The sequence below is a fragment of the Biomphalaria glabrata genome, chromosome 1 (genome assembly GCF_947242115.1).
Source record: "Biomphalaria glabrata chromosome 1, xgBioGlab47.1, whole genome shotgun sequence".
NCBI lineage: Eukaryota > Metazoa > Mollusca > Gastropoda > Planorbidae > Biomphalaria > Biomphalaria glabrata.
Genome location: NC_074711.1, coordinates 45,014,879 through 45,038,610, shown reverse-complemented (window position 1 = coordinate 45,038,610; position 23,732 = coordinate 45,014,879). Strand labels below are relative to the sequence as shown.

General features: G+C 31.2%; 1 protein-coding gene and 3 long non-coding RNA genes across 5 annotated transcripts in view; 1 reads left to right on the top strand and 3 right to left on the bottom strand.

Moving 5' to 3' along the window:
* LOC106069782 (adenosine deaminase-like protein) overlaps positions 1-22,615 on the bottom strand; it is a 37,452-nt gene extending 14,837 nt beyond the window's left edge. The window contains exon 1 of one of the 2 annotated variants that reach the window (XM_056038916.1): positions 22,479-22,615. In XM_056038916.1, coding sequence (XP_055894891.1) covers positions 22,479-22,532 — 54 coding nt within the window. In that variant the 5' untranslated portion in view covers positions 22,533-22,615. Of the gene's footprint in view, positions 1-22,381; positions 22,401-22,478 lie in introns of those variants that run through there. The other variant, XM_056038921.1, reaches the window with a different exon arrangement.
* Positions 2,113-5,772, bottom strand: LOC129927777 (uncharacterized). The gene is made up of 4 exons (XR_008779453.1): positions 5,376-5,772; positions 3,865-3,971; positions 3,446-3,514; positions 2,113-3,083 (listed from the first exon to the last, which is right to left on the bottom strand). It is a non-coding gene; the product is annotated as an uncharacterized LOC129927777 (long non-coding RNA).
* Positions 8,509-11,172, top strand: LOC129927776 (uncharacterized). Its single transcript, XR_008779450.1, has 3 exons — positions 8,509-8,813; positions 9,414-9,490; positions 9,770-11,172. It is a non-coding gene; the product is annotated as an uncharacterized LOC129927776 (long non-coding RNA).
* Positions 13,672-16,023, bottom strand: LOC129927778 (uncharacterized). The gene is made up of 3 exons (XR_008779457.1): positions 15,426-16,023; positions 15,007-15,075; positions 13,672-14,644 (listed from the first exon to the last, which is right to left on the bottom strand). It is a non-coding gene; the product is annotated as an uncharacterized LOC129927778 (long non-coding RNA).
* Positions 22,616-23,732: the final 1,117 nt, after the last annotated feature.

The following is a 23,732-nucleotide window of genomic DNA, read 5'->3' as shown; positions in this document are numbered from 1 at the left end:
TAGTACAAGTAGATCACTACATTTGACTAGATGATTACTAGATCACAGTAAAATTCAATGTGTACTTCCGACTTTAGCTCAACAAACAAGTCTACTCCAAAGTATAGATCTACTAGTAAAGTCACAAAGTGTAAAGGATCATTATATATTCACATAAAAAAAAATATAGGCCTACAATGAATCGAATAATCAGTCACTAATTTGACTAATCAGTAATCTAAATTGTTTTTTTTTTTTTTTAAATGGCAAATGTTATTGATGACTTCTGACTTGTAAACCAGTTGCAGAGATTCTAGTTTTTATTTTGATGACATGTTACGATACATCAATGATATTTAGATAAACCTAGTGGAACAGACAGAAGGACCATTTAATATAAGGCAAAGAAGTAAGATGTTTATAATCCATCAAACTATGATCAAACTCACAGAGGACTTGTGTCATTTGTGACGGCATTTCATGCATTTACAGAAGCTACAAACTATTCTACAAAAATGATAGGCTTGTCTTTGATAATGATAGGCTTGTCTTTGATTCCGAAGACTTATGAGGAATGCTATGTTTCCAGTGGCTACTCAGCCCCAGCCGTGACCTACATATTATGCCACAATGAGCACAGGCATAACCATTGTCCACCTGTGGTAGAATCAGTTGTTTTTTTTCTTTTTGCCGTCTACCCTCGGCAATTAATTTTCATTGGTGTATACCACACCTTTGTAAGTGACCTCCAGCTGTCTCGCTCTGAAGCTGTATGCAACCAAGTGCTCTCTTATTCTATATCAGTTAAAGCAAGTTGGCGCCTAAGCTTGTCTTTAAAGCATTTCTGTGGTACCTCTTTATGTGCATATGACATGTTAGGCAAATAGGTTTCGGAATATATAGGTGTTTAAAATGAAACTCCAAACATCTGGACTTCCAGTAACCAAGAAAATAAGCTTAGGATTCAAAGAGACAACACTGGCATTTCAGCTAAGACAATCAGTAAAATTAATAGCAACTTTAATTGCAGTCCACCAAACAAGATAAAAAGAAACAAGTGTGGCTTCAATAGCATTGATGATATTTAGTTTACTTTTATCTCATTTACTAGTATTACTATTTCATTGACTAAGGTTTTTTTATTGTCAAATATGCATAAGTACATGTACTAGTTCCTGCAATTTGATGAAAAATAATAATTAAATTGTGTGTAGTCTATATACAAATGTTTATAAGAGATGACAGCTTAGCTTAATTTACTTAATTTCAAAACTATGATTTTGTGTTCTGACTCTACTCTAAATAAATTATATTTTATTTTAAGAATGCAAAGTTGGAAATTCTGTTCTGATGAAAAAAAATTATTAAAATAAAGTAGATGTTTATGGTTTCTTTGTATTTATTTTTAAATTATTTATTCATTAAAAATTAATTGTTCATTAACATTTACTTGAAGTAAAGATAAAAAACAGAAATTCAATTCATGCAGATCACAGCCCATCACTTAAATGTATTTACTGTCAATTCTACACACTATTCATTTCAAAATGTTGCTTTAAATTGTTATATGACACAATCAAAGTACTGGTACCTCACATTGATGTAGGCCTAAAGCACCTGAAATAATGACAAATTTTCATTCAATAACTTGTACTGTCATTTATTATCAGACGTGTTAAAACTAATGACCTGTATCATCATCATTGGCCTCCTTCAGTCATAGAAATAGAAAGACTAAGGTTTCATCTCAGAGCACACTTCCTCGTGTGGTTGGGGAGCCCTATTTCGGAGAGACACTCCTGTCCACAGATAGCGCAGGTTAAGGTGGCTTTTGCTTCGGTGGTAGGAAGGAGCTGGCAGTTTTTCGGATTGTATGTTTTTCTTCCTGAGCTGAGACCTATGTACTTTCACTGTCCATAGCTTTCTTGGTCACTGTCTCTCCATCTGTTGCGGTCTAAAGCTATGTCTTCCCAATTGTCAGTATTGATGTTCACTGATTTGAGGTCACGTTTTATTACATCTATGTAATGGAAGTGGGGGCGACCAGTTTTTCTTGTGTCAGTAGTGTGTTAAAACTAATGACCTGTGTATATAATTTATTAAGCAGGAGCATCAACAAATCTTGAACAATAATTGTCTACAGAAAAACTTTATTCTTATCCAAACAATATACATTTACAATGTATTTAAGCAAGTTAATTTATATTTATACAAATCTATATGGCCTAAAGATTATAGCGTATTTTGATGTGTGAATACCAAGTTACATTATTACATGAAAATAGTGTGCTCATTTTTAAAATATTCTGGGTAATAAAAAACTAATGATACAATAAAATTGAAGCATTAGTCAAAAAAAGAAAAATTTCACTCAAGATCTATGTGAACTCTGCTTGAAAATTAATTAATAAATTTTGAAATTAATTAAAAAAAAAAATTATGGTTCTTTAGTCAATGGAATGATAGCAGCAATTATTTAACAATTTCATGATTATCCATTCATTTCAATATATTTATAACTGAAAAATAATTCATAAGGTTTAGATACAACCATTTGAAATAATGATTATAATTTTTTTCTTAATTTGCTTAATTCAAATCTAATATAAACAAGATTTCCTCTGTCAAGAAACTTATGAGGGAACAATATGCATGTTCTTCTCAGTAAGTTTTGCAAAGGGAATTAAAAATATTTAATTGATGTTGCTTTTTTTTTGCCAACATTTTAAACCTTTGCACCAGGTTTTAGTTTTAAGGAGAATGCACCATATTTTATATGTTTACTTTTGTTAGATTCTTATTTTAATTTAAAAAAAGTAAAATTTCCCTTACCACTCATCCACTGCACTCCCTCTTGTTTTAATGCGGCTCAGATTAATAGTTTTCAAGTACAATATCAAACAGATTTAAAGAAATACTAAATCCAAACCTGTTGGCTGAATGACAGGATATACATAAATATGTATACAGCTTACAGTATAATATATATATCTTAAATTAAAATTGGTCCAAGACTTTTATTTTGCAACATGATGGGATTTTCCTTTCTGGTGGTGCTATGCAGGAGTCCAAGAATCTCATCTTTTCTCATAACAGAAAGTTATCTAGTTATAAAAATAAATAAAAGGATTTTTAAAAAAATTAAAAAATATGTGTGACATATGTGTTGACCATGCTAAACGTATATATGTTATTAATTATAGTTATATAATTTTGCCATTCTAAAAATAGTCTGTACCTAAAAGGAGCTACTGCGTTAATGTGTAGACATGGCCCTGACCTTAATAGTTATGAATTATTACTATAGGTGAAGGCAGATGTTCAGTTAATTTGATGCACATTGAACTAATCTAAAAGCAACTATAACATATATTATGATTTACATTTTCATGGAAAACTAGTTTTTCAAAAATACAAGTACTTCAGCTTATGAGAAAAGTACATGGGAAAAATTGCAGTACCTTACCTTTAAGAGGTGCAACCAATCATTGACTTTTCAGGAATGCATGCCTTTTTCTTGCATTTCCAAACATAACTGTAATTATACAATTATGCATATTGGTTAAGTTCTTTTGAAAACATTAAAATTAAAAAATAATATTATTAAATTGAAAACATTGTTGTATCAAACATACAAATTATCAGACAATTTTGCCTAATTTCATCTAACAGTTTATTGTAAAGGAATGGCCTGCACAACAGCCAAGGTATATTAGGCATTCATGAAAGATGAATGTGCTTAAGAGTGTTATAAATAAAAAAAAAAACTAGAGAAAAATGTTAAATTCCATCCCAGATAATTGGATGTTGCTTGACCATGAAAATCACACAATTCATAAAACATCTATTAGATAACTAAAATAAAAATTGTATAGTAGTACTTACATTAAATATTGAATGGATGCCCAGAGAGTAGAAATAGTATAAGTATGATCCTTGAGCCATTCTGGGACATCATCAGAACTGGTTGCCATGGTTCTACTTGTTAATAACTGAAACATTACAAACATTTTTTTTTATTTATAATTTATCACAGACTAGAATAGAAATGTTGCCAGGAAAAATACCAATGGTTAGAATACACCTGATGCTACTTTTGTAGCCTTATTACTGGTTAAAATGCACCAAAACTTCATTAATTAAATCTGATAAGAAACATATATGTATCACACAAGTCCAAGTTTATCAGAGTGTCATAGCAAATAATTAACTAGATATGTGAGTTTTAAATTAAAGCACTGAATTTCAGGGGATAGATCCAACTTGACACCACATCATTTATTATTTCATGAACTCCTGGGTATGGCATGGAATGGAAACTATTATTTAATATATATGGGGTGTAGGCAAGGCATGGATTATAAATTGTCTTGTATAGATTAGATTGGGTAAAACTGCCAATCGAAGGTAACTTTTACTGATAGATCTGGATCAATTATAAATTTATGGGATCTAGGCCTGCATAAATTGTATCTTTTATTTATATATAATATATAACTAGTCTAGAATCTATAATTATATCTTAATAATAATTTTTGTAGATGTCATATAATATCTAACATATTAAGTATAGATCAGTAAAATGTTTGTTTGTAAAATGTTTTACATGTTTCGGATGTTCCTTCAGAGTTGAAGATAGTTTACTTCCTAGTCCAAACCTCCCGCAGGACGACGGGGGATGGGAGCGGGCAGGGTTTGAACCCTCGACCGTCGATAAATCCGAACGACAGTCCAGCGCGCAAACCGCACGACCAGGCAGCCATCCATAGATTTAGATTTTTAGCTATAGTGGAATATTTTTATATCCTAATCTGAACTGGATCTATATATCTAGAATTTAGATCAGTAGATTTAGTATTTTAGGTAGTAAAAACTTTTATATATTCTAAATCTAAACTGGATCTAGATCTAATTAATCGAGAAGCTTAGATTTAGATATAGAAGACTAGTTGTAAAGATTTGACTACACTATGGCTAATGCACTAGCTTAGTAGGCCTACTAGATAGATCAAGAGACATAGTACTAATAGACTCGTCTTGCCTCGTTGGGCCTCTCAAATCAGCTACAGACTTTAGAGACAATTTAGGAAGGTGAATATCAATCCAATTCAAAGATCTACAATCTACATGTTAGAGTCTAACTAGAGATGCTAGATCTAGACAATCTAGTCTAGAAGGCTTATCAATAAAAAATAAAATCAATCATTTCTAAAGTTTGTAAAATTATATGTAGATCTAATATATCTATTTATAATATAATAAAAATCTATGTCTACTTTTTAAATATTTAAAATGATATGGCTGATGATATTAATTATTTTAATTGAGACATTGACATACTGTCACATACAAAGTAACAATATAATTAGATCTTATACTAACTCATAGACTCATACCGTATTGTATTAAACCTTCGAGTTTACGTTCCACTATCTTGACTTGACTATATTGACTAAATAAAGGGCACTATGATTATAGATGTAGATTATTATCTATGATGATGATGTTTATCAACTGGTAGATCTGTAAGTAGTATCGTCACTTTAAGTATAATCAGTATAACCACTGCATTCGTTTCATTCACTGTCTGTATCAATAATCGTGTGAAAGTGAAGTCTAGATTTAGATAGAATTGATAGATTATAGATCTACTATTAAAAAGTATTAACTATACTTAATACTAACTATAGTGTCTATACTATAGTATAGCCAGTATGACTCGTATGAGTATACTCATATACTGTAAAAGTGTATAATAGTAAGTATAAGTATAGCTATAGACAGACTAGATTCTAGATGATCGATAGATCTAGACTAGATGATATTCATATATGATATTGACAACTATTGATCTCATGTATGGTCTAGATCTAGATCTAGATAAAATAGAGTGGATCTCATGACTGTCTATATTAGATCTATTGATTATTTTTTTTAAACGTTAAATAAATCTAGACCTTAGTCTTTAACTTTAGTCTAGGTGTTGTAGATCTATATTATTCTAGATATTATACAAGAGATCTAGATCAATATAAGTTCGGTTTTTTAAAAATTCGCATTCAAAATTTTAAATACCCAGATTTAAGTATTTATATACCCATATTGGTAGGTCCGAGTTAATCATTTATTAGATCTATTAAAGCATGTCTATATACAAGATTATTATTTTAAAAATATATTATTATATAAAAGATATAGTTATGAATATTTACTTTAAAAAATTAAACAAAATGAATTTTTTCACTTTTACCAATTAACACTCTGGCTAGCAAAAAGGATGACTCCTCAAAACTGTGAAAAGACGATAACTGCATGAGTTGGTTTGGAATTGTATTTTGTAAGACTAATTTTCAAAACATATCCTTCATGAGAGAGAACGAAAAAAAGGTTGTCAAAAAAAAAAAAAAAGCTGGCTGGACTACGCAAATAATGGACCAGCCTCTCTCTCTTGATATCTTGTTAAGAACATTGGTGACCGGGAAAAGTGGATGGTTTTGTTGCGCGGGACAGATGATAAAAATGACATGTACATAAAAAAAATTCCAGATTTTGTGTAAAATACCCAAATGAGGAAGTACTGGAAACACCTATTTTAACGAAGTGGCCTTAAAAAAAAATCTTTTGTGACGATCCATTATTCAGGGAAATTGTATCTATTTTATCAGATAGTCAGAAAATGGATAAAGTTTTTACAGATCTAATAAAATATAGTGTGGGGAAGTTTTACTCTCAATGAAGGTCAATCCAAGTGGCTCTCGGAGTAAATTTCTTCTTTGGCATCCTCATCGATTTTTCAAATTGGTATGGTGCGCGAAAATGATGCGCGACGGCACTCTGATCATAAAATCTCGAAGCTGGTGTTCCATTAGTATAGTTCCATGGTTACACCATGGAACTATACTAATGGAACACCAGCTTCGAGTTTTTTACAAAGACAAAGAGAGTCGAAGTGCCGTCGCGCATCTTTTTTCGCGCACCATACCAATTTGAAAAATCGATGAGGATGCCAAAGAAGAAATTTACTCCGAGAGCCACTTGGATTGACCTTCATTGAGAGTAAAACTTCCCCACACTATATTTTATTAGATCTGTAAAAACTTTATCCATTTTCTGACTATCTGATAAAATAGATACAATTTCCATGAATAAGAGATCGTCACAAAAGTTATTTTTTTCGATCACCCTATAAAATGCCACTTATTTTCCAAAAAATAGAATCTAAATTCCGAAAATACAATCTTTCAGTGTTTCTGTGTTTGGTTTATTTACACTAAATCTGGATGAAGACCTGTCTACCGTTCCGCTAAATGCGTATTTGTTACGATATACTAAATTGCACGAAATAAAAATAGGAGGCCTAATACAGTTTTGACACTCCAAGCTACGCATTTCTAATCGTTTTTTTTTTATTATCGAAAGGACTAGGCTATAGGCATACACGTCTCGTGGGAAACAAAGAAAAAGTTAATCTTGATAATATTGTAGCCTAAATAAAATGACAAAAAAAAAAATAAAAAATAAAACAACTATAGCCTAATCTAAAATGAAATAGATCTAGAGCTAGATTTTCTTGGAAGAATGATATAAAATAAGTATAAATAATAAGTCATATGAATCTGATAGATCTAAAACAAATACTGATAGAGTCATTCATTAATTAATTATTAGAATTACTTGACTACCAACTGGGTATTTTTATTGCCAAAATACAATGTATTTTATGTGCATTTATTAAAAACAACAACCAAAAATTAAGCGTTTGACGCAACTAGATCTAATATTAGTAATATATAGATTCTACTTCTAGATCCAGAAAGCTACTTCTCTAATTCAGTTTTCTAGTTTAATTCTAGTTAGATCTAGATGTCTAGACCACTAGATCTAAATCTAGCCAGGGTTTTTGTCATGGAATAGATTTATAAAACTTCAGCCACCTACTGATCACGATATGACAGATAGGCCTACTGACCTACTCTCTCTACTACTAGACTCTAGATCTAGTACAAGTAGATCACTACATTTGACTAGATGATTACTAGATCACAGTAAAATTCAATGTGTACTTCCGACTTTAGCTCAACAAACAAGTCTACTCCAAAGTATAGATCTACTAGTAAAGTCACAAAGTGTAAAGGATCATTATATATTCACATAAAAAAAATATAGGCCTAAAATGAATCGAATAATCAGTCACTAATTTGACTAATCAGTAATCTAAATTGTTTTTTTTTTTTTTTAAATGGCAAATGTTATTGATGACTTCTGACTTGTAAACCAGTTGCAGAGATTCTAGTTTTTATTTTGATGACATGTTACGATACATCAATGATATTTAGATAAACCTAGTGGAACAGACAGAAGGACCATTTAATATAAGGCAAAGAAGTAAGATGTTTATAATCCATCAAACTATGATCAAACCGGCGCCTTCGACATAGAAAGCCTTAGCTCTGACCAGGTCGCGGCCTACGTCATCACTGGTCAGAGGCCAAGGTTATGCGTCACGGATTGATGCGTGTGTAAGTAACCACTCAGTCCACTGTGTTGCTGTGTAGTTTACATAGACAGAAAGATTTCTTTTGAAACAAATAGAATCTTCATCTAAATATGATTTAGACTTTTCAAAATATTCATCATGGATTAAAACTCTAGATCTACAATGGTGAACAAATGTCTCGTTTTGTAAAGGATCTAGATCTAGCACTACTAGCAGATATGCTTTCCGATTACCAAAAGATGATGAATGGTGGCTTAGAAAGAAAAAATGGCCAGCGGTAATACCTTTGGCTTAGTAGAAGGATTAGATCTACGTACCATTAAAGGAGTACTCTAAAGTAAGTAAATATTTCTAGATCCAGCATATTAACTTTATACATAATTAATTGACTTTTATGCTTTTGATGATTAACATGATAATCATTATATAAAGTCAAAGTGGGTAGATCTAGAAATCTAGGCCTAGCCTAGGCATTGAATACTTGATCTAGGCTAGGACGATGTAGATCTAATTGTAAATCTATTCATTTAATAACGATTCTGTCAATAATTATAGAGTCTAGATCTAGTTTATATACCAATAGCATAGTATAGTCCGTATATTATATAGAAGTACAAATAGACAGGTAGTAACTTATAGATTTATAATAGATAGAGATATATATATTATATATATTATAATAATTATATATATATAACCAGTAGAAGTACAGATCTATAATCTATTGTAGTCTATTACTAGTATTCTATAGTTACATAGACTCATTCTATTAGACTGTTAGACAGTTACTATTAGATCTGTCATATTTTATACCTCGGTATATACCAAATTATTCTAGTAAATGTTAGATGTTATATATAGGCCTAATATATACATTTTATTTTATATTTTATACAGTTTGCATTTCATTTCAAAAAAATTAATTGTAAACTTTCAGATCTGCCATTAACATTTTCAAGACGAAGTATCATGGACAGTATTGAAGGATTACGTACTATAAAGGAATACTCTAAAGTAAGTAATAATTATTACTAGCATCTAGCATATAATATTAGTATTATAAATAATTTAAATTTTTTATGCTTTTGATGATCAACAAGACTATAAAAAGAGGCTATTGCTAGGAAGTAAATACTACTTTAGGCTAGAACTATGTAAATCTATTAATTTAATAACGATTCTATCAATAGATATTCTAGTAAATGTTTGATATTATTATATTATATACAGTATTTATTTACAGTTTGCATTTCATCTAAAAAATATTAATAGTAAACTTTATTTAACTTTCAGATCTGCCTTTAACATTGAAGTATTGTGGACTAGCTACTACACATGAAAGAGTAGAGAGTGCATTAAAAAAAGTGTTAAGTCTCAGGAAGTCGCAGGATGGCTGCCTGGTCTTGTGGTTTGTGCGCTGGACTGTCGTTTGGATTTATCGATGTCTCTGGTTCAAACCCTGTCCGCTCCCATCCCCTGTCGTCAACTCTGAAGGAATATCCGAAACATGTCAAGCATATAAGGATATAATAGTAAAAAAAACATATCAGTGATTTCAGTGAATTTCAAGATAGTGTAAGAAATATAAATGTGTCTTCGTTTTGGATGTTCTTTGTCAAGAGGAGTGTATGATTTATGTACATTGTGAAGGTTCTGGTCCAGTTAAGGTAGTATATATATAGTCTATTGTTCTTGGTACATCTCTTTGATGTTTTTTTTTTAAACAAACAGAAGTATTTGGTCAAGGTGATAAGCTACTTCTTAAAACTGTATCCTACATTTATGAAATTACTAATTTGTTAGAACACATAGAACAATATTCTACAAAAAATTTTACCAACAATACTAACAGTTTTTAAATGCTATTAAAGAAAACACTAAAGTACACAAATACAAAAAATGACAATGAAATAAATATATTAAATTGACTTAAACCAAACAGGACTAAATAAGAAGACCATGTCACTTTTTATGGACTATCTAAATTAAGTATTGTCTACCCACATCCTGCAGATTCCTGCTTATATAAGTTATTGACCATGTACACTACATATATTTAAAGGTTTAAGATACAGTGGGATAAATAAAAAAGATGAAAATATTTCTTTTATCTTTCCTAATTTTAATGATTCATCAAAACATCATAAAGGTTCTCTGTAAGTCTAACTGTTAGATGTTATATTATGGGTAATTATCTTGTTTTTTGAAGTAACTTGTGTAATCTATAAGATAAGATATGTTGCTGGTTATCGTGTTCATGTGGTTCTAAAGAAATTTAATGACTGCATGACTGTGGATGGGAGCGGCCAGGGTTTGAACTTGGGACCATCAATAAATCTAAGCGACAGTCCGGAGCGCAAGCCGCTCCACCAGGCAGCCATCCATATATATATAATATATAATTTAAATAACATTAACATTATATGAGCAAACCGCTTGAACAGGCAGCCATCCATATATTTAAATCACATTAACATTATATGTAATCATTGTATTTTTAAAATGTGTATTGTAAATTATTGAAATTTTTTTTTTCCATATGTTCATTAAGCAATTGCATTAAAAACTTAACTCATTAAAGTGGTATCCTTTGTCTGCAAATAAAATTGCTATATAACACCACACATTTGTTTTCATGTTGTGTTATTTCTGTTGTGATGCTTGTTATCATTAGTGTGTACATTAAGTTGTAAAGCAACTGATGAATTTTATATTCTAATAACACATGTAGGTGTAATACTGTTTATAGAAAAGTCATAACATACATGACTACACGTTAATGAGTTACAGACTATATCACTTAGCCTAAGCACTAATGCAAACATTCAGCCAGGTGTGCTACAGTTCAGTTTACAACACACTACAGTTTACAACACACACAAAGCAGTCTTCAATCACTTAGTGTGTATATTAAGTAAATACATAAAGTCTAGACCTAGTAATTAGTCTACTTTAATAATACGTCTGTTTATAGTTATGAGGATCTAAGTCTGATCTAGTACTTAATCTACTTTAATACGTCTGTTTACAGTTATGAGGATCTAATTCTAGACCTAGTAATTTGTCTACTTTAATAATACGTCTGTTTATAGTTATGAGAATCTAAGTCTAGATCTAGTAATTTGTCTACTTTAATAATACGTCTGTTTATAGTTATGAGCATCTAAGTCTAGACCTAGTAATTTGTCTACTTTAATAATACGTCTGTTTATAGTTATGAGGACAACAACTACATGTTGGTTGTGTTACATTTTACAACACTTCGCCTAAGCGCTAATGCTAACACAATCACTTAGTGTGTATATTAAGTAAATACATAAAGTCTAGATCCAGTGATTAGTCTAGTTTAATAATACGTCTGTGTATAGTCATCAGGACAACTACACGTTGGATGTGTTACAGTTTACAACACTTCGCCTAAGCGCTAACACACAGCCAGGCTCTGGTTACGATCAGAAACAATGGTCGCTGACCTACTACGTCACAATCCAGCCTTACGGCCTGGGGTCACGGAGGTCACGATCAAACTCACAGAGGACTTGTGTCATTTGTGACGGCATTTCATGCATTTACAGAAGCTACAAACTATTCTACAAAAATGATAGGCTTGTCTTTGATTCCGAAGACTTATGAGGAATGCTATGTTTCCAGTGGCTACTCAGCCCCAGCTGTGACCTACATATTATGCCACACTGAGCACAGGCATAACCATTGTCCACCTGTGGTAGAATCAGTTGTTTTTTTTCTTTTTGCCGTCTACCCTCGGCAATTAATTTTCATTGGTGTATACCACACCTTTGTAAGTGACCTCCAGCTGTCTCGCTCTGAAGCTGTATGCAACCAAGTGCTCTCTTATTCTATATCAGTTAAAGCAAGTTGGCGCCTAAGCTTGTCTTTAAAGCATTTCTGTGGTACCTCTTTATGTGCATATGACATGTTAGGCAAATAGGTTTCGGAATATATAGGTGTTTAAAATGAAACTCCAAACATCTGGACTTCCAGTAACCAAGAAAATAAGCTTAGGATTCAAAGAGACAACACTGGCATTTCAGCTAAGACAATCAGTAAAATTAATAGCAACTTTAATTGCAGTCCACCAAACAAGATAAAAAGAAACAAGTGTGGCTTCAATAGCATTGATAATATTTAGTTTACTTTTATCTCATTTACTAGTATTACTATTTCATTGACTAAGGTTTTTTTATTGTCAAATATGCATAAGTACATGTACTAGTTCCTGCAATTTGATGAAAAATAATAATTAAATTGTGTGTAGTCTATATACAAATGTTTATAAGAGATGACAGCTTAGCTTAATTTACTTAATTTCAAAACTATGATTTTGTGTTCTGACTCTACTCTAAATAAATTATATTTTATTTTAAGAATGCAAAGTTGGAAATTCTGTTCTGATGAAAAAAAATTATTAAAATAAAGTAGATGTTTATGGTTTCTTTGTATTTATTTTTAAATTATTTATTCATTAAAAATTAATTGTTCATTAACATTTACTTGAAGTAAAGATAAAAAACAGAAATTCAATTCATGCAGATCACAGCCCATCACTTAAATGTATTTACTGTCAATTCTACACACTATTCATTTCAAAATGTTGCTTTAAATTGTTATATGACACAATCAAAGTACTGGTACCTCACATTGATGTAGGCCTAAAGCACTTGAAATAATGACAAATTTTCATTCAATAACTTGTACTGTCATTTATTATCAGACGTGTTAAAACTAATGACCTGTATCATCATCATTGGCCTCCTTCAGTCATAGAAATAGAAAGACTAAGGTTTCATCTCAGAGCACACTTCCTCGTGTGGTTGGGGAGCCCTATTTCGGAGAGACACTCCTGTCCACAGATAGCGCAGGTTAAGGTGGCTTTTGCTTCGGTGGTAGGAAGGAGCTGGCAGTTTTTCGGATTGTACGTTTTTCTTCCTGAGCTGAGACCTATGTACTTTCACTGTCCATAGCTTTCTTGGTCACTGTCTCTCTATCTGTTGCGGTCTAAAGCTATGTCTTCCCAATTGTCAGTATTGATGTTCACTGATTTGAGGTCACGTTTTATTACATCTATGTAATGGAAGTGGGGGCGACCAGTTTTTCTTGTGTCAGTAGTGTGTTAAAACTAATGACCTGTGTATATAATTTATTAAGCAGGAGCATCAACAAATCTTGAACAATAATTGTCTACAGAAAAACTTTATTCTTATCCAAACAATATACATTTACAATGTATTTAAGCAAGTTAATTTATATTTATACAAATCTATATGGCCTAAAGATTATAGCGTATTTTGATGTGTGAATACCAAGTTACATTATTACATGAAAATAGTGTACTCATTTTTAAAATATTCTGGGTAATAAAAAACTAATGATACAATAAAATTGAAGCATTAGTCAAAAAAAGAAAAATTTCACTCAAGATCTATGTGAACTCTGCTTGAAAATTAATTAATAAATTTTGAAATTAATTTAAAAAAAAAAATTATGGTTCTTTAGTCAATGGAATGATAGCAGCAATTATTTAACAATTTCATGATTATCCATTCATTTCAATATACTTATAACTGAAAAATAATTCATAAGGTTTAGATACAACCATTTGAAATAATGATTATAATTTTTTTCTTAATTTGCTTAATTCAAATCTAATATAAACAAGATTTCCTCTGTCAAGAAACTTATGAGGGAACAATATGCATGTTCTTCTCAGTAAGTTTTGCAAAGGGAATTAAAAATATTTAATTGATGTTGCTTTTTTTTTTGCCAACATTTTAAACCTTTGCACCAGGTTTTAGTTTTAAGGAGAATGCACCATATTTTATATGTTAACTTTTGTTAGATTCTTATTTTAATTTAAAAAAAGTAAAATTTCCCTTACCACTCATCCACTGCACTCCCTCTTGTTTTAATGCGGCTCAGATTAATAGTTTTCAAGTACAATATCAAACAGATTTAAAGAAATACTAAATCCAAACCTGTTGGCTGAATGACAGGATATACATAAATATGTATACAGCTTACAGTATAATATATATATCTTAAATTAAAATTGGTCCAAGACTTTTATTTTGCAACATGATGGGATTTTCCTTTCTGGTGGTGCTATGCAGGAGTCCAAGAATCTCATCTTTTCTCATAACAGAAAGTTATCTAGTTATAAAAATAAATAAAAGGATTTAAAAACAAAATAAAAAATATGTGTGACATATGTGTTGACCATGCTAAACGTATATATGTTATTAATTATAGTTATATAATTTTGCCATTCTAAAAATAGTCTGTACCTAAAAGGAGCTACTGCGTTAATGTGTAGACATGGCCCTGACCTTAATAGTTATGAATTATTACTATAGGTGAAGGCAGATGTTCAGTTAATTTGATGCACATTGAACTAATCTAAAAGCAACTATAACATATATTATGATTTACATTTTCATGGAAAACTAGTTTTTCAAAAATACAAGTACTTCAGCTTATGAGAAAAGTACATGGGAAAAATTGCAGTACCTTACCTTTAAGAGGTGCAACCAATCATTGACTTTTCAGGAATGCATGCCTTTTTCTTGCATTTCCAAACATAACTGTAATTATACAATTAGGCATATTGGTTAATTTCTTTTGAAAACATTAAAATTAAAAAATAATATTATTAAATTGAAAACATTGTTGTATCAAACATACAAATTATCAGACAATTTTGCCTAATTTCATCTAACAGTTTATTGTAAAGGAATGGCCTGCACAACAGCCAAGGTATATTAGGCATTCATGAAAGATGAATGTGCTTAAGAGTGTTATAAATAAAAAAAAAAACTAGAGAAAAATGTTAAATTCCATCCCAGATAATTGGATGTTGCTTGACCATGAAAATCACACAATTCATAAAACATCTATTAGATAACTAAAATAAAAATTGTATAGTAGTACTTACATTAAATATTGAATGGATGCCCAGAGAGTAGAAATAGTATAAGTATGATCCTTGAGGCATTCTGGGACATCATCAGAACTGGTTGTCATGGTCCTACTTGTTAATAACTGAAACATTACAAACATTTTTTTTTATTTATAATTTATCACAGACTAGAATAGAAATGTTGCCAGGAAAAATACCAATGGTTAGAATACACCTGATGCTACTTTTGTAGCCTTATTACTGGTTAAAATGCACCAAAACTTCATTAATTAAATCTGATAAGAAACATATATGTATCACACAAGTCCAAGTTTATCAGAGTGTCATAGCAAATAATTAACTAGATATGTGAGTTTTAAATTAAAGCACTGAATTTCAGGGGATAGATCCAACTTGACACCACATCATTTATTATTTCATGAACTCATGGGTCTGGGTATGGCATGGAATGGAAACTATTATTTAATATATATGGGGTGTAGGCAAGGCATGGATTATAAATTGTCTTGTATAGATTAGATTGGGTAAAACTGCCAATCGAAGGTAACTTTTACTGATAGATCTGGATCAATTATAAATTTATGGGATCTAGGCCTGCATAAATTGTATCTTTTATTTATATATAATATATAACTAGTCTAGAATCTATAATTATATCTTAATAATAATTTTTGTAGATGTCATATAATATCTAACATATTAAGTATAGATCAGTAAAATGTTTGTTTGTAAAATGTTTTACATGTTTTACATGTTTCGGATGTTCCGTCAGAGTTGAAGATAGTTTACTTCCTAGTCCAAACCTCCCGCAGGACGACGGGGGATGGGAGCGGGCAGGGTTTGAACCCTCGACCGTCGATAAATCCGAACGACCATCCATAGATTTAGATTTTTAGCTATAGTGGAATATTTTTATATCCTAATCTGAACTGGATCTATATATCTAGAATTTAGATCAGTAGATTTAGTATTTTAGGTAGTAAAAACTTTTATATATTCTAAATCTAAACTGGATCTAGATCTAATTAATCGAGAAGCTTAGATATAGAAGACTAGTTGTAAAGATTTGACTACACTATGGCTAATGCACTAGCTTAGTAGGCCTACTAGATAGATCAAGAGACATAGTACTAATAGACTCGTCTTGCCTCGTTGGGCCTCTCAAATCAGCTACAGACTTTAGAGACAATTTAGGAAGGTGAATATCAATCCAATTCAAAGATCTACAATCTACATGTTAGAGTCTAACTAGAGATGCTAGATCTAGACAATCTAGTCTAGAAGGCTTATCAATAAAAAATAAAATCAATCATTTCTAAAGTTTGTAAAATTATATGTAGATCTAATCTATCTATTTATAATATAATAAAAATCTATGTCTACTTTTTAAATATTTAAAATGATATGGCTGATGATATTAATTATTTTAATTGAGACATTGACATACTGTCACATACAAAGTAACAAAATAATTAGATCTTATACTAACTCATAGACTCATACCGTATTGTATTAAACCTTCGAGTTTATGTTCCACTATCTTGACTTGACTATATTGACTAAATAAAGGGCACTATGATTATAGATGTAGATTATTATCTATGATGATGATGTTTATCAACTGGTAGATCTGTAAGTAGTATCGTCACTTTAAGTATAATCAGTATAACCACTGCATTCGTTTCATTCACTGTCTGCATCAATAATCGTGTGAATGTGATGTGAAAGTGAAGTCTAGATTTAGATAGAATTGATAGATTATAGATCTACTATTAAAAAGTATTAACTATACTTAATACTAACTATAGTGTCTATACTATAGTATAGCCAGTATGACTCGTATGAGTATACTCATATACTGTAAAAGTGTATAATAGTAAGTATAAGTACTATAGCTATAGACAGACTAGATTCTAGATGATCGATAGATCTAGACTAGATGATATTCATATTGACAATTATTGATCTCATGTATGGTCTAGATCTAGATAAAATAGAGTGGATCTCATGACTGTCTATATTAGATCTATTGATTATTTTTTTTAAACGTTAAATAAATCTAGACCTTAGCCTTAGTCTTTAACTTTAGTCTAGGTGTTGTAGATCTATATTATTCTAGATATTATACAAGAGATCTAGATCAATATAAGTTCGGTTTTTTAAAAATTCGCATTCAAAATTTTAAATACCCAGATTTAAGTATTTATATACCCATATTGGTAGGTCCGAGTTAATCATTTATTAGATCTATTAAAGCATGTCTATATACAAGATTATTATTTTAAAAATATATTATTATATAAAAGATATAGTTATGAATATTTACTTTAAAAAATTAAACAAAATGAATTTTTTCACTTTTACCAATTAACACTCTGGCTAGCAAAAAGGATGACTCCTCAAAACTGTGAAAAGACGATAACTGCATGAGTTGGTTTGGAATTGTATTTTGTAAGACTAATTTTCAAAACATATCCTTCATGAGAGAGAACGAAAAAAAGGTTGTCAAAAAAAAAAAAAGCTGGCTGGACTACGCAAATAATGGACCAGCCTCTCTCTCTTGATATCTTGTTAAGAACATTGGTGACCGGGAAAAGTGGATGGTTTTGTTGCGCGGGACAGATGATAAAAATGACATGTACATAAAAAAAATTCCAGATTTTGTGTAAAATACCCAAATGAGGAAGTACTGGAAACACCTATTTTAACGAAGTGGCCTTAAAAAAAAATCTTTTGTGACGATCCATTATTCAGGGAAATTGTATCTATTTTATCAGATAGTCAGAAAATGGATAAAGTTTTTACAGATCTAATAAAATATAGTGTGGGGAAGTTTTACTCTCAATGAAGGTCAATCCAAGTGGCTCTCGGAGTAAATTTCTTCTTTGGCATCCTCATCGATTTTTCAAATTGGTATGGTGCGCGAAAATGATGCGCGACGGCACTCTGATCATAAAATCTCGAAGCTGGTGTTCCATTAGTATAGTTCCATGGTTACACATTAACACATCTCTCTACTGAGTCTATTTCTAGGCCTAGGTCTAAAACTCTTATTGAACTCTAAGATGATAAAACTTCTTTTCGCAAAGATAGTTTTGTGCTTTAACACATAAATATACTAATTATTGTCCATTCATTTCATATTTTAATCAAATTAACATTCAAATTTGTTTTTCTAAAGCATTTTAATACATTCGTTCGCTGTTCGCTAAAGCTGCGTAGCCGTGTTGAGATAGGCCTATATTCATTCATGAAAAAAGGTCACGCATGCACAGCACAGAATGAACTCTATAAAAGCCAATGTTTAACTCTAGATTAGTGTAGATTTAGATATATGTTTACCTCAAGATCTACTTTATACTTTATACACATGAACATTCAAAATTTAGTCTATTCATCTCAAATTTTAATCAAATATATGTAGGCCTACAAGCAAATGTTTTAATTTAAAAAAAAAATGGATTTAAGCCTATTAGCTATTCTGATTTGATAGCTTCATTCACACTACTATTACATTGACACATTCGCTTTACTTATTACATTATTATTTCGTTTAATTGTTTACAAAACACTCTCAGTGACTATATCGACAGTAATGCGCAAATAAAGACCCGCGGGTCGCGGGTAACATATGTCTAGTATATATATATATATTAGGGGTGCACCGGATAGTACTTTTTGATATTCGTCCAGAGCAGAATATTGCCGAATAGTAAAAAATGATATTCGGCAGGAGCCAGAGCCGGATACCTAAGTGTCTTGTAAATAGCTTGTGTTGTTGAACATTTTACTAAACTGTTAAATACCTATATTGGTTGGTATTTTATTTTCCTTTTATATACCTTATTGTTTTAAACTCTGTTACTGATTGATTTATTAAAGCTTAACAGTATTTATAAACAGATAGGCCTATCACAAATTAATCTGTGTAGCATGAGCGTGTCTGTGTGTATATACGAGGCCACCAACTATAAATGCTGTGTGGGGGAGGGTCAATGTAAAATATGTTAGTATATATTTAACTTGTTACTAATGTAAATCTCTCATAAGTCTGGCTTGTATAGTGGTTGGATATATGTGTTCAAGAATTTCAGACCAACAACTGATCATCAGACTTGTAATTTAAAGTTCAAAGACTGCTTCTGGTTCTGGCTTCAAGGGCTTAATACTGATAGTAGCTGTTAGCTAATAGTTGGAATCTGAAGCGTAGTAGGTCATATATTTATTAATCCATTTGCGGCAAACAATATTTTATTAACAGCGGGAACATCAATTATACCTATTTATAGCTTGAACCTTAGATGTTGCGAAGCATAGATTTAATTGTAGTCTGTAGGCCTATTATTGATATCTATGTTTAGATCTACTGTTATATAAAAATAATAAATCTAAGAGCATTAGGAAAACAAACTATAGAAGAAAAAAACTCATCCACAACCTCCCTTATAAAAAAAAACATAAATAGACTTAGTGTTCGACTGATTGCAACAACCTGGTCAGATAGACGTAGTGAGCCTATGCATGTAGTCCTAGTGTAGTGTGTATAGTTGATGGTGTTGACCATCACGCATTTTTTTTCCTTGGGCATGTGCAATGGTATTGAGTGGTCAGGCAAAAAAGATAACACATTGGCATGGTCAGTCAAGCATATAGATAAATTATATCCGTATACTAGTTACAGAGGTCAAGTGTTTCTTAACATTCAAGCATATTTTTTTATTTGTTTGCTAGATCTAATTGCGGTGCTTCAGATCAATTTATTTTCTGAGATTTTAAACTTTACTGTAAGGTTTTCCTTTATATATTAAATGAATAGAATTAAACAATGAAAATAGCTTTCTTTCTAAAGGCAAAAAAATACACACACGCATATCTTTGTTTTATTTTATTGTGCAACGAATGTGCGTTCAGCGCAATAATTGACATTTCTCTCCAAGTAAACAAACTTAGTGTCATCATTTAGTGACCTCTAGACAGTGTCAATATGTCTTCTATACAATTTTTGTCAATACATTCTGGCTTAAGAATGGTCAATGTCTATCAATACATTAAGTGTCATGAATTAAACAAATAAGAAGTTGGGGGTGTTGAGTCTGTTGAGCCTTCCCTTTAAAGATACCCCTGGTCAGTGTCTTCTATGCTAATATACACAGATCCTTTCTATTTGTATCAACATTAAAATTAGTTATTAGCTTACTAAACTATTAAATATAATAAATATTAATAATATACTCTTGGTTTTAGGGTTGCAAAAAATCATTCTTGTAGGTCCATTGACATTTATCTCCGAGTTAGCAATCTTGGTAACAGTGTAGAGGTTTGGCTTGTTGTCCAGCCCCCTAATTGAGACTTAACTCAAAGTAAATAAACTTATTACCCGGTCAACAGTGTAAAAGGTGTGGCTTGTGGTCCAGACCCTTGATTGACAACCTATCTATAAATAAACAAACTCATACCAGGTTAACCTTGTAGAGGTATGGCTTGTAGTCCAGCCCCCTAATATGATTTTAGTCTAATTTTAATTAAAGTTAAAGGTTAAAGAGAAACTCTGATGGTTTTTCAAATTTGAGTTATTGACATATATTTGAATTCTGTGTAAAAAGTTGTAATAGTAAACATTTTACCATTTTCTATTTCAATGCTTAGAAACATTTATATTTAATAAATTAGACAGTGAATTCTTGACATCTCCAAAAAAACGGGGTGCTTTGAGATTTTGTTTCTAGGTTAGGCATACGTCACTTCCATCAACAATACTGAAAAGGAAACTAGATTTAACCAATCGTATCGTTTCATTCTAATTCTTACAGGCTCTTGGGCTTAGTGACGGCCTATTCCAGAGCTATGGTACAGTTATTTTTTTTATACATATGTATAGGTAGATCTAAGAGCATTAGGATAACCAACTCGAGAAAAAAAGTAACATTTTCATCTAAGCCTCTCCTTTTCCCAAGAAGTAAATATATCATGTGTCTGACTGATTCGAACAAACCGATCTGTGTAAGGCTAGTCGAGACTACGTGTAGTTCGTCATGACAAGACAACCAAGCGATAGTGTTTGTAAAGTTTGTTGTGTGTTGAGTGGTCTGGCGAGAAAATACAGACTGCCGTGGTTAGTCAAGCATGTAAATCTACTTTTAATAGGCATTTTGTCTTTGCTTACAAGATCCTAGATCTAACTGCATCTGACGAAAATATATTTTTCTTTTACGAGAATGTTAACTTTGCTGTATGGTCTCCCGCTATACAATAAGTCAATATATTAAATTAGTAGGCTAGTGTGACATCACATAGAATCCCGGTGAATGTCTGACTGTTTTGGATGCGCAGGAAAATTAGGTCAGAAAAACATCAATTACTAAGTTATTATTGCAAATAAAAAAAAAAGAATAATATATTCATTATCTGTAAATCAAAACACATATCAAAAATTGTCAAAACTATTGGAGTTTCCCTTTAAAGTTAATTAAAGGGATTCATGATCATGGATAATATTATAATAATAAATGTTTGGGAACCACTGTTACTAGTGATATCTGTCTGGTATCAGTCACATTGTAGCTCAGCTGTATATGACAACAGAATTTATATTAAATATATAGTATACTACTATATACTTATAGATCTTGATCTAGATCTAATCTATAATCTATATAGGCCTAGTTATATAGATTTAATAGAGATTAGTGTAATAGAGTTAATTTTTATCTTATAAATCAGTAAAAATGGTATAATATATGTATATAATAATTATAATAGTATATCTAGATCTATATAACATAAGTCTAAGTACACTACAGTATTAGAGTCTAGTACTACTAGTCTACTTTACTAGTAAGTAACTAGACTCTAGCTAGTAGTAGAGTAGTGACTAGTATAGTACTATCTTAAACTATCTAAGAATAAGACTACGTAAGTGTCGTAAGTAAGTTAGTAAGATCTAGAAGTCTAGATCTATATAGAATATAGACCTATTTGATTTCAAATTTCAGGTTATTTCAATATAGATCTAGTATTTCTAGTGTCTAGATCTAAACTCTCAACTCATCTTGTCAGTTTTCTACTTACGACTTTTGGTAATCTGTGACAAAATTTTTGTAGATCTAGATCAGACATCTTCATGCTTTATTCCGATGAGCATTTTATATTGGGCCATAGTGCAGCGGTTCTTAACCTTTTTAGCTCGCAACCCCCTTTTTTTTTCGATTCACTACTAGACTCTATGCGGCGACCCCCAACATATTTTTCGTTCTTACTCAAAGAAAGTCATTGTGCTTTTGCTTATGTTATAAAATCGTAATATCAATGTAAATATCTGATTAAATCTGATAGGTATTTAGTACTATTTACCAAAGCTTTATAATATGTTTAATCACAAAAAAATATATGATTATTTTTTTTTTCAAATAGCCTATATTTCTCCTTACAATTAAATAACCAATAAATGAAATCTTATCACACAATGACGTGCATTTATTTATTTTTCTATTTCTTATTATTCACCTTATTCATGTTGCATATATATAGTTATATGCAGGGCCGCCGCGAGGGTTGTGGCCGCCTGCGTGCGAAATTTTAAAATGCCGCCCCCCATTCTTTTTTTTTTTCTAGAAAAAAAATTAATTAAGACTGAGCTGGATACTGTTCCAAAAATGCCCTTTGATTTCAATCCATTTTTTTTTGTAGACCATTCCATTTTTTCCTTTCATATTCGCACCGTTGTCGTACCCCTCATGTAGGCCTACAACTATGAACCATGCACTATGAACTATTTCGGATTAGAGTGTCTTCAGAAATCTGACATTTTGGTTCTTTGTGATAAGAATTAAAAACTTATCTCGTTCTTACCATGGAACTATATAGTTCCATGTTCTGACTACTCCTGTATTTGTGAAGATTATATATGCATTCACAAATAGAGAAAACAACGGGATAAATATATCATACAGATTTGATGGAGGCCTATTCAACCCGAGGCGGCTTAAATCAAAATCAAAAACAGATTCAGCAGTAGGCCTAATCAGAAACTTGCTATTTGCTGACGACTGTGCCCTAAATGCCTACTCTGAAAATGATCTGCAGAGCATTGTCAGTGACTTCTCAAGAGCATGCTCAGACTTTGGCCTTACCATTAACACAAACAAGACTGAAGTCTTATATTTACCTGCTCCTGGGAAAGCCTACTCGGATCCAAGCATCACTATAAATGGACAGGATATAAACGCAGTGGACAAATTCACATATCTTGGCAGCACACTCTCATGAAACGGATAAATCGATAGTGAAATCGACCTGCGTATCGCCAAGGCCAGTGCATCCTAT